Source organism: Alligator sinensis, unplaced genomic scaffold (genome assembly GCF_000455745.1).
Source record: "Alligator sinensis unplaced genomic scaffold, ASM45574v1 scaffold196_3, whole genome shotgun sequence".
Lineage (NCBI taxonomy): Eukaryota > Metazoa > Chordata > Crocodylia > Alligatoridae > Alligator > Alligator sinensis.
In genome coordinates, this window is record NW_005842264.1 from 839,989 (window position 1) to 852,185 (window position 12,197).

General features: G+C 40.4%; 1 protein-coding gene across 1 annotated transcript; it reads left to right on the plus strand.

The window, feature by feature from the left end:
• Positions 1-3,480: 3,480 nt before the first annotated feature.
• On the plus strand, positions 3,481-8,501 carry SEM1 (SEM1, 26S proteasome complex subunit). The gene is made up of 3 exons (XM_006027735.3): positions 3,481-3,621; positions 5,968-6,061; positions 8,301-8,501. The coding sequence occupies exons 1-3, from the start codon at positions 3,576-3,578 to the stop codon at positions 8,341-8,343; spliced, it is 183 nt and encodes a 60-aa protein (XP_006027797.1). The 5' UTR covers positions 3,481-3,575; the 3' UTR covers positions 8,344-8,501.
• The last annotated feature ends 3,696 nt before the right edge of the window (positions 8,502-12,197 follow it).

Genomic DNA, 12,197 nt, shown 5'->3' on the forward strand with positions numbered 1-12,197 from the left:
GGGGCGGGGCGGCTCCGCTTCGCTCCGCTCCCCCTGAGCAGAGACCAGAGGGGCCAGGCCTGCTCAGCCGCTTGAGGGGGGCTTGGAGACGAAGAGAAAGTGGTTAGGGATTATGAGGTGAGCTCTCCCAGCACCAGGGCACGGGTCGCACCCCGCAGCCGGTCGGCAGTAAGTTTAAAGCCAACAAGAGAAAGTTCTTGCTCTCCGAGCCTGGAAGCGAAGCCGGGAACTCGGGGCTGCGGGAGCCGCCAGTTAGGCTGTTTCACCAAGGGACCAGACGCAGGCCTGGAGGAAAGGGGCATCAGTCGCTGTTGAGCAGGGGAGAGAGGGGCCTGGCCTCCAAATGCTGGAGGCCGCAAGTGAGAGAGGAGTAGTGGAAAACCCCTGGTTGTACCTTGTTGGCTCCCCCTTTCGGGGTGCGCTCTCTGCTGCTGTGTTACACAGGCCTGTTTGTCACCCTTTTATCACTTGGGCCCGGCCCACCAGGTTTCTCATTGGCCTCCCTCTGGCAGGGAGGCAACAAGAAAAGGGGACAACAGATTTCTTGGGGCAAATAAAAAAACAGGGACGGGAGTGCTGGGGAGAGGTTCAAAACAAGAGCATCAAGCATGGACACCAAGCAGAGCACTGCGTGGCACGGGGGCCTGGGCAGGATGGACCAGTGGTCTGACTCAGTAAAGGACCATTTTTATACGAGTGCATGCGTATCAATAAAGCAGTGTATGAGTGTGATGAATTGGACTTCTAAGCAAGAACCTTCCTTCACAATCTTATAAGTAAAAATTTCCTATTGTAGGTCCAGTTACAAAAGACGCTGAAATATGGTATCATTGTCCATTTCCTTCAAGTCCCTGAAAATGCTAGTGATTATAGGGATGGCTTGGATTAGTGGATGGAGAAAATTGCTCATGGTATAGAACATGATGGGAACGGGTGTTACCAATTTTTGCCTCACTGTCCTCCTTGCAGCTTGAAGTAACTCAACAAGTCTCAGATGTCAAATAAGCCTTGTCAAATAGAATATTTCCCATTAGATGAGAAACGGGGATTAGCTGGTTACATAGGAGGTATCTTATCAGTTTATCTTCTAAAGGATTTTTCTCTTCTTTTTTCTCTTGCTACTGTTTAAGAGTAGAGGTCTGAATTAAATTAATAGAGGGAGGGCCTATATGGTGTGAACCTTGAATTAGACAGATGTCACTAAAAATGACTTGAATAAAACCTAAAATCTCAAACCACATCCTTATATAAGAGTTAGGAAGAGTTGTTCAATCCATATTTTTCTGTGTACTTAAATCTCCCCGCGTCCCTGCAGAAACTTCAGCTCATGTTCCTGTGAGCTTGCTTTTTTTTTTTTTCCTACTGAGGATGTGAATAAATTAAACTTGAGCATTGCATTTTTTCCCCCCAGTAAAAATCTGTAAGAAGCTGTTTAATAGGTGGCTATGCAGAAATATGAAAGAGTAAGATTTAACATGGTTTTCATAGATGACAAATTAATAGTAATGGGAAAATCAAAATGTCTCGCATGTCTAAATGAAGAGAATGATGTCGGAACAACGCTACTCCACTTAAAATTGGCCATTTTGCTTGAGGCTGATTTAAAGTTATTAGCTGCATCAAGTTAGGCCCCTGATCCTTGTAATGGATGCAAATAGAGTTAGGCACCTCAGAAGGGCGATGCAAAAAATCTCACTTGCTGATCAGGGAGATGGCCATCATGAGTTCCCAGTAAGTGAGGCTGAGTACAGGGGTGTACCTGGCCCCCTTCCCTTCTCTGGAGCTGAAGTGCTTCTTTCCACTTAGGACCCTGAGCTTGGAACCCACTTTGAGGGTTGGCATTGTGTTCATAGCTGTTTTATGAAATAACTGATCAGGGCTCACTCTTACTTAAAATGAGGGTTAAAGAGGTGATGGTGTTGTGTTTTTTTTTCCTGCCTTCTCTATTTTTTAATATTAACTTAATGGTTAAAGCATTTGCTCAGGAAGTGGGAGTCATGCGTTTTAGCTTCTCAGCTAGAAGGGGTTTAAAGCCGTATGACCTGTCTTCCGCGAGCCTGCGTCTTAACAGGCTGTGGGCTAGTCCAAAGTTTCTCAACCCATGGGTCACAACCCAAAAATGGGTTGCAAGAATATATGAAAGGGTCATGAATACACTTTAAAAATGAATTCTCCTTTAAAGGAGGAAAATGTGAGAGAGTGGGTTTCCCCTTGCAGGTTGGCAGAGTTCCAGCCTGCCAAGGGGCTGCTAGAGGCCCCCCATAACCCACACATCCCCACCTCCTGCTCCACATAGGTTCATAGATGATGATCTGCTCAGGTCCCTTCCGACCCTACAAGTCCGACCCCTGCCCTGGGCAGGAATGAATACTGGGCTCATATGACCCCTGGTAAGTTTAAGCTCATATGACCCCAGCTAGGTAATTATCAAGCCTCCTTTTAAAGACCCCTAAGGTAGGAGCCAGCACCACTTCCCTTGGAAGCTGGTTCCAGATCCTAGCTGCCCTGACTGTGAAGTAGTGCCTCCTGATGTCTAGCCTGCACCTACTCTCAAACAACTTGTGGCTGTTATTCCTTGTTACTCCAGGAGGTGCTCGGGGGAACAGGGTGTCACCCATTCCCCTCTGGTCCTCCCTGGTAAGTTTATAGGCAGCCACCAGATCCCTTCTCAGCCTTCTCTTGTGAAGGCTGAACAGGTCCAGGTCCCTTAGCCTCTCCTCGTAGGGTCTGCCCTGCTGCCCCCTGATCATGCAAGTGGCCCTCCTCTGGACCCTCTCAATGCTGGCCACATCCCTCCCGAAGTGCGGCGCCCAGAACTGGACGCAGTACTCCAACTGTGGCCTGACCAGTGTTGCATAGAGGGGGAGGATCACTTTCTTGGACATATTGTGGGGCTGGAGCCTGGGGGTAGGGGACAGCAGGTTGGGAGTGAGGCATTGGCAGGGCCAGGGGGCTGTCTTCTACTTAAACTATTTACTGGGTTGGGGCTGGCCATCCATGTTTACAAATGGGTTCTGGTACAAAAAAACTTGAGAACCGCTGGGCTAGGCTACATGGGAGCATCCTTCATTTTTTCCAGTTAAAGCTGATCTACCATACAGCAAGGATCCTGGGTCAAGAAGGACAACTAACAACATTCTGTAGCTTAGTGATTAGGGCAGTTCTCAACTTTTTTAGACACAGGGCACCCCTTGATAGAATTGAGAATTTTGTGGAAAATGCCAGCTCTTAGTTTTCATCTCTTTTTGACTACAGAAAAATAACAGAGCAGTTCTGTTGCAGAGAGCTTGGAGAAACCAGATCTAGCCAGGATCCTTTAAACACTGTGGATTCCTTTTTAAAATCTGAGATTATCTTGTGATTCATGTTTGCATGTATAGCAGTGCTAACATTGCATGGCACCCTGCAGCATCCTTGAAAGGATCTCAAGGCACGCTGGGGTGCTCTGGTACTGATTGAGAATCACTGGGTTAGGTAATTGCCCAGGAAGGGGGAGTCTTGGGGTTCTGGTCCTTACATCCAGGTCTATTTCTATTTTTATTCAGTGATTGTTTAATTCAAGATGTCCAGGAAGAATGGTTTTACCTTGGGAAATTAGCAAGTGCAGACTCATGTTAAAAGGTAACAGACGTTGCATTTGCTGTAAGCTCTCTTAACTCTTTTAATTCCTGTTTAAAATCTGCTTTAAGGAAAATGTTTATCAAACCATATTTACATGCCTGTAACGTATGCAGTGTATTTTTATAGGGTATTTGGTATTTAGTATGAAATGCACTTAACATATATGAATTGGTTAATTAAATTCTTTTTAGAGTGATGAACCCATAGGGATTTGGGTAGTGTGTTACAGCTGAGGTAAAATGCAATTTTTTTCCTCATTTTTGAAGTTTTCTGATGGCTGTCATGACCAGTTTATCTGAATAAATCTTATTATTTTGATTCATAGTAAAATGGTGATCATTTTATAAGCATTCTTGATTTTTCCAGTCCTAGATAATACTATATCTCTCTCTTACTTTTTATCTAGTCACAGATGTATACATAAATTGTTATTCTAGTTACATACAAGTCCAGAACATAGCATCCACATACAAATAGTTGAGTTTTATAGGTAAGAGAAAAAGAGCATAGTTTAGGCTTTTTCTTTCTTTCATTTGTTTTGCCCCCTTTTAATGAGGAAGGTCACCTAGGCTTGCTCATGTAAGTATAGTGCAAATTTTCATGAATATGTATTTCTCTTATGGCTGAGCATGGTGTCCGGTGCAGTAAGTATTCTTTGAATGTTCTTTTTGCCAACGAACATGGTGGCTGACTTCTGCAGGGAAGTGGGTATCAAGCCCTCCAGTGCAAAAGCAAATACTTTGTTTAAATCTAAATAAATGAAACAAGGCCCAGATGAACCATTTTAAAGAGCGGATGAGGGAAACGAGCATCTGCCAGTCTGTTCCTGTCACACAGTAAATAAAGTTAAGCCATAACAACTTAGTCCTTTTTTTCACACAGGAGTAAATTGACTAGTTTAACTGCCACTCCACTGTGGGATAGGAGTAGATAGATGAAAAAGTTATAGCTCAACTGTGGTAAATTTCCCACTCTCCTTTTTAAAGCAACATAATACATCTGTCCATATCTGTAACTGATGTAATACTACCTATGGCTTTCACGAAAGGACCATAGACTGAATTACTGCTAAATACACTGTGTATAAATAAACGTTACCTTTATCTAAGTAGCGCTGGGATAAGTTCCTTTAATCCTTTGTAACTCTTATTATTTAGTTGTAGAATGTGACCAAGCATAGTACAAAAAATTATTAGGATGGTCTTTTCTTCCTCCTGCCCCACTTTATTCCCATCTGTACCCTTTCTTCTTTATCCATCCTCTGGTATGTGCAGTGCTGGCAGCATTACATTTAGTTCTGTAGCCCTTTTTCTCCCATTTAAAGAGCTGTGTAGGGGTGATTGAGCAATAGTCTCCAATACAATGTTATTTCTTAAAATTTACTTAGATAGCCAAACAGTCTAAAACAGGGGTGGGCAAAATGCAGCCCGGGGGCCAGATACGACCCACCAGGCCAGTCTATCCAGCCCGCAGGGCCCCTAAAAATTTAGAAAATTAATATTTATCTGCCCCTGGCTGCCTGTCATGTGGCCCTCGATGGCTTGCGAAAGCTCAGTAAGCGGCCCTCCACCCGAAATAATTGCCCGCCCCTGACTAAAATCTCTACCATAGGGTGACAGATATCAAATATAACTTTCCTACCATGAGCCCTTTTATGTTTCAGTAGATGTCAAATTTTATGCAGTGCTTTTCCACTTTTCTGCATTATCAGGAGAATGAGAAAACTGGGAGCTCCTAAAGATTATGGGGGGTTAAGAATGCAAATGATTATACGACATAATTGATTTACATAACAGTTGTGTGGTCCTAAAGTTTCAGATATTTTTACTTAGAGTTCCTTGTAACCAGTTTTTTTGTAGCAATGAAAGGTCTAATTAAGGTGGTTGCTTCACAAAAGCACTCAACAAGCAGTTTTTAATGTTGTTAAAGTAAATGTCTTCGTGCAGGCCTAAAGGATTTTAGAATTTCCAGGAGTGCTAAAGGAAATTAAGTAACAAACATTACTTTTTTGTATTCATGTAATCTTTCTAGAAGTTCATATGAATTTTCTGTATATTTAAACTTCTGCCATCTTTATAGACAATGCAAAACATGACACCAAGAAGGTAGTTTATTTATGAAGTCAAATTTTAATATATAAATAAGTTTTGCTGTTGAATAACATCTTGTCATGATATCTTTCTTACAAACATTTTAACATTATCAGAATTTTCTTCATAGTAGAGGAAGTGTGTTTGATATTGATATTTCAGTTTATCAAAAGGCCAGACTTGTTTGTCAACAGCATATGTTATCAAAGCAATGCAACCTAAAATATTTAGATTTTTTTTTCTGCTGACTTTTTAGACTGGGCAGGTTTAGATGAAGATGAAGATGCACACGTTTGGGAAGATAACTGGGATGATGACAACGTAGAAGATGATTTCTCCAATCAGTTAAGGTAATATTAGAGTTAAATTTATAGTTTTAGAAAGTGGAACAGAACAGCTGCAGCCTGTAGTTCTTAATTGGTTGGGATCTGTGGGTTTAAAAAAGTGCGATTGGTTTAAAAGAATACTGGAAACAGAAATATAACCAAATCCATGCTTCATACTTAAATATCCCCCTGGCTTTTTACAACTTACAGTTCTTACAACTTAAAGTAGCCTCTCTATTTGTGTGTAAATAGGATAAATACTAAAATAATCTCAACATATTGAACATCTTGGTCAGAAAAAGTAGTGTTCTGGTTTTTGCAATATTTCCTGGCTTAATAAAACAATGAAAATAACTGTTAAGCTATGATAAAGCCCACACTTTTCCAGTGTAAAATAGCACATGTGCATGTAATTCAGAAATAATTTGAGTTATATTGAAAAGACAAATGGTGAAGGAACAGTACTTCTACTTTTTGCTGTACCTTGAGATGGAGCTTGCTCATTTTTTGGCCTAAATAGTTGAGTCTGCTCTAACATTTATTTGCTGCCAAATTTGTCAGGTAGGCAAAATGTACACAGTGGTCATGCAGTGTGTATGTGTGTGCGCTAGTGAGGAGGGGTAGACTACAGTAACAGTAAAAAAAAAAAAAAACATTCTGGGGATAGGAGTTAAGCACTTCTAATCCAGTTCATTCCTTCTCTCTGTTTGTTTGTAATATTAGTAATTCTGTGTTAACACTTAGATACAATTTAAGGAATTTAAAGCGCAAGCTTATATTGATATTTCATAATTAATTCTCTTGTACATTGTATACAAAACCAAATATCTAAAACAAGGTGATTATGTATTACAGAGAAACAAGGTGTTAAACTGACCCTTGGCAGGTGCCTTGGCAGGTGCCAAAGGGAAGCCTGTTGATTTAATTGCCTTTTGTCTTGACAGTAAGCAGTTTCAGATTCATTGCAGGGCTTAAATATAGCAATGTAAAGAACATATCAACCATTTAACAAAAATTCTCAAACTGTGGCATAAGTCTGGTTGAAAAGATTCAATCCTGATAGTCTGTATCATTTTCAGTCCCTTCCTTGCATTGTGTAGTAAAATTCTTAATTTATATTCTAATATCTCTCAAAATTTCAATAGAATAAGTTTGTTATCCATGTAAATCTGAAAACAGGCAGAAGGCAGGTCTTCAGGGTCTATCTGTGATAGTCTTTAGAGACTAACTGGTCCAGAAATGCAAAAGCTTTTGCAGCATCAACCTACTGTCTCTGATGCTGCTTCGTACAAAAGCTTATGCCCCTCTGAATCAGTTAGTCACTTAAGGTGATGCCTTGTACTGCCTTGTCTGTCTTTAATTTTAAAGAATTGAACAAGAAACAGCATTCCTCTACCACAAACCAGTGGTTACCACTATTGTGTTTCAGTCATCCCAAAATACAGCTGGCTTGAGTTTTCCAAAAAGTAAAACTTGTATATTGGTGGTGAAAACCCATGCCTGCTTCTCAGTTGGATCAGCATAATTTTTTTTTTAGTGTGGAGTGACTTAGTATTCCGTTTGTTCATATTGAATAGATAAGATGGTTATCATAGTTGTTTGAGGAAACAACCCTTTTGAAGATCATGAAGGGAACTCTATAATCATGTAGGCCTTATTTAAAGCAAATTAAGTGGAAGAAATGCCTGAGTAAGACCTGCAGGATCAGGCCTTTGCATTTGTTTTGGCTCTGATTTTACAAGTATATAAACAACTTTACTTTTAAGCAGTTTCACTGACTTCATTAGGACTACTTAGGAGTTATATACATTATGTCTCAAATGTTTTACTAATGAGGTTCAAAGATATTGTGTTGATGTATAAAGCATAAACACAAAGCTTACTACTTTGTTCCTAAATAGTTGGCCTTATTTTTTTTTAAGTCCATCAACTAGGGATGTGAAAGGTTAAATGTTCACATAGTGAGGTTTTTCTTTTAAATTTAAAAGCAGGGGTAAAATGAAATCCCTGGTCTGAACTCACTGGTAAGAACATTGGGTTATAAAAATCATTAAGAAAGCCTTTGAATGTTTATGTAGGATACATATCAAAATTCTAATATGATCTAAGATGAAATCTAGAAAGAAGGTAAATCAGGTGAGCACCAAATTTTACTGTCGTTCAAGTCATATCTAAAGTAACAGAATATGTATATTGTTTTAGTATTAAGAATTAGTATAACATTTTGCTGTATGTCTGTCTTTTGGTTCTTGTTTTTGTACAGAGCTGAATTAGAAAAACATGGATACAAGATGGAGACCTCATAGTTTTCACTGAAAACTGAATAATTTAAAATTGAACTGTAGATGGAATATATTGAAAAAGGAAGACAAGACAGCAAATGAGAAGAAACATTCAGTCATTTATCTATCTTGGATTTATTTTTGTTTTGTATAAATAATAAACATTTTTAATCTTAGCTGTATCACATGTTCAGCATTCCTTAAGCTTGTATTTACTCATATTTTTATCCTTAATGGCTTCTGCAACAGAGTCTTTGCGTGCGTGCGTGTGTGTGTATGGTTTCACACTGAGAGTTAATTTGTGAAATTCTATAACAGAATTAAAATAGTAGATGCATTGTCTTTGAGCAAAGACAAGGTTTAAATGTCAGAAGGAAATGTTTTTGGCAATATTCATTATTCCAGCAAGATGCAAACAAGGGAAGAGGGGCAGTCGGGGGGGTGGTCAATATACTTCAACAAAGTTAAAGCCTAATATACTGGTTAGAGTACCAGTTTGATAACACTGAAATAAAGCCCTCGGATAATGCAGATAAAGCATGTTAGAAATGACAGAAGTCTAGACTTCCCAATCCTGTCATTGAGCTTCAGCCTGGGTGGAGGACACACTTGTAGAGGTGAGAGGGAACTTATTTTTCATGCCATCAAATCCTGGAACTATTGGAATTGCCAGCAATTTTGCCTGTTATGGGAGTTTGTATTATGTAAACCTGCCTACTGAACATTGACATGGAACTTCCAATTCATTCCACGTAGGAGACAGCAAACAGCAGGTGATAAGGGAATTCAGAAGGTACTATCTTGCCTTGTATTAGAACTATAAACCTGGAAAGTTATTTTTCATATTTTATTAACAATCCTGTGAACCCAGCACTGCATGATCTCATGACAGATTTGTTAATTCATTGCAGCGTATGTAAGAGATGGGGGAACAGTTCTGGAAAATGCAAGGGTAAATATAAGATTGCTTAGTATTCAGTTTGTCTTTGTTCATGAACGAGCATGTATAACTACAGGACTTGCTTGAACTGCTGGAGTAAGTTTAAATTACAGGTAAAAGTGCTGATATGCTATAATGCTTTCTTTGTAAGATACAACATTGCACATATGCAAAAAATTGCCCTGTCAGATAGTGGTTTCATAGTTGAGCAAGATAATCCATAGAGGCACCAGGCCAAGGAGGTCTTAACACTAGTATTAAACGCTTTCCTTAACCTTTTTAACCAAATAACTGGATACGCTTATTGGCGCACATTGGTAGGAAGACTGTATAGACTTGCTTGAGTTTAGCTCGTGGGGCCCTGATACTTGCCACTGCCAAGACTAAGCTTTATTGTCTCTTGGGGCTTTGTTTAAAAAAAAACAAACAAAAAACCCAACAACAAAGGCCATCCATAGTGTTTCTACAAAGCTAGATACTTCAAATGGACATAGATGTCTGCCTATTCTTTTCCCAAACTATAGAATTGTGAAAGTTAAGAGTGACTTAAAAATAGCTCACATAATTTGGGTCTTACTAATTACTTCAGCATGAAATAGCTCAATATGGAGTCCTGGAAGTATTAGTCTTGGGAACTAACAAACAAGTCTGTTTTCAACAGGAGAAGAACATGCCATCTAATAAAGACCTGAAAAGTAAATAGGTTGAGAGCAGTTTTGAATTTTATTCTGTTACTGATGTAATACAGTAATAAGGCAAACCACAGTCCTCAAGGAGGGGAGGGGTGAACAAGAAAAGAGCTGGTAGGGAACCTACATTTAGATTGCCTTTAAACAACATTTTTTATATTGGAAAGGAATCTTCTTCAGGAAGCGTTTATATTTGGTGGTAGAAGGCCTTAGAATCAGCAGAAGGAAGCCATCAAGTTAGAAAAGTGCTGTTTTCTTTTTCTCTTTTGTTGTTTCCTCACTTGACTAAGGAAAAACCTGGAAATTGCCATTTCCCCTCAGAAAAATTGGGTACAAGAATGCAGAGGCTTTCTCTGAACTTGGGCATGGGGCAAGAGAGTTGGTTTAGTATCCCATGATGCTCTCCCCATGGCCTGCTTTTTGGGATAATACCTTTCTCCTACCACCAGCTAGTAAACACCAGCTATTCTAGCAACAGTCTGTGTTGTAAATCTGGTAGTCAAATCCAATCGACGATGCATACAGAGTTGTGCTATGTTAGTTTTAACAGGCATAGCAATTTCTTTTCTTTAAAGGGGAAAGAAAGGCAAACGAGCAATGAGTTTTAGTTGCGAATCAAGGGCTGGATCAAGAAATGCCAGATTTGTAGCATGATCTCAATGTCACTACTTTGTGCATATGTATTGTATGACATAATAGGTAGACTGGGACTAGACTGGCAGAGGTGGAGGAAGGAAATGGACAAAGTTGGGGTGGGGTGCAATTACATGATTGTGGAAGATTTCCCTTCAGAATTGTTGTCTCCCCCTTCAAAGGAGGGCTGTGGGAGGGGCCAGTGTTCAGGTTTCATGGGAGAGTAAGAGCAGCATTTCTAAGCTTCCATCTAACAATTTTGCAGCCTAAATAGCTTTCTTTCCCGACAGCTTTGTGTGCAGGATTGTTGACTGGGAGGACTGCCTAATATTAAAGTTGCCAAATGCTTCCCATTTTCAACCATGTGTTCAGCGGATTATAACTCTGCCAAGTTATAATCACCTGAGACTTCATGGAGGGCATCTGCCTCAGTTTTATGTGTTTGGCTAAAGACTTCAATTTCTGAATGGAGCTAGGGAGAAAGACTTGTAAACATGGTCCAAAAAAGTCTCACCTTTTCTTTGACAAACCTCCAGTGTCCCATACATGGCATAGTAACTCTTTGGTCCCTTAAAAATCCACTTAGATTAGTCTAGTTATATATCTTATTACATAAAAACTGATTAGGTGCAGACTTCAGAAACTTACATCTGCAGCTAAACTTGCTTATTCTGTCTATGCTGGGCTACAGAGGGCTGCGCTTGCAGTTGCATTTCTGGGTGTCTACAGACGTCTGATTCAACCACCTGTATTAATGGCAGAAAAAAAAATCTGTTCTCAATATGCCTCCCCTCCCCTTTCTGGGTCCCAGCCAGAATGGAAGAGGAAAAAGTGGCCTGACTAATATGTCAAGGGAAGGGTATCAGCTGTAGGTGTACTGGGACTAGACTGGTTGAGGTGGAGGGAGAGAAATGAACAATGAGAGGACTGGTTGGGGTGGAAAAGTGGGAATGGGAGCTGAACCCAAAGATTGACTAGATGGACAAGTAAATTAGAACTGTGAGTTGCAAGGCAGCTCTTATTGGCAGCTCTTTTTTTGTTTGCTGGGAAAAAACAGACTGGGCAAGAACTGGGTGGGATGGTAAGTCAAGGAAGGGTGAGATTGGACAAGGACAGTTGGGCAATGGAGATAGGAACATGGCTGGGGGTAGAGATCAGCTGAGGAACCAGCAGTAGGAGAAATGAGGCTAATAAGGGGTGAGGAATATGGGTGGGAGGCTGGCAATGGGAACAGCTTAGCAGGGAGACACTGACTAAGGCCAGAGAGAGGCAAGGCTGGAACTGCATGGGTAAGGACTGATGAAAAGCCAAAATTGGAAAATAAAGAATGAGATGAGAAGTCAGAGGGGTGAGCAAAAGAGGTTAAGCGTGGTAGGAAGGGACAAGTTTGTGCCTACTGGAGCACGTGCCCTTCCAGAATGGAACGAAGGCAAAGTCTTCGAAAAAATTATCAAGGCTCACATTTGCGAGAGCCCGGCAGGAAAAATTATGCTGTCAGGAACCAGCACGGGCTCGTAGCAGGTAGATCATGCCTGACTAATCTAGTCTTTTTATGACCAGGTTACAAAACGCCTGGACACAGGAGTAGGGGTTGATGTTGTATACTTAAGACTTCA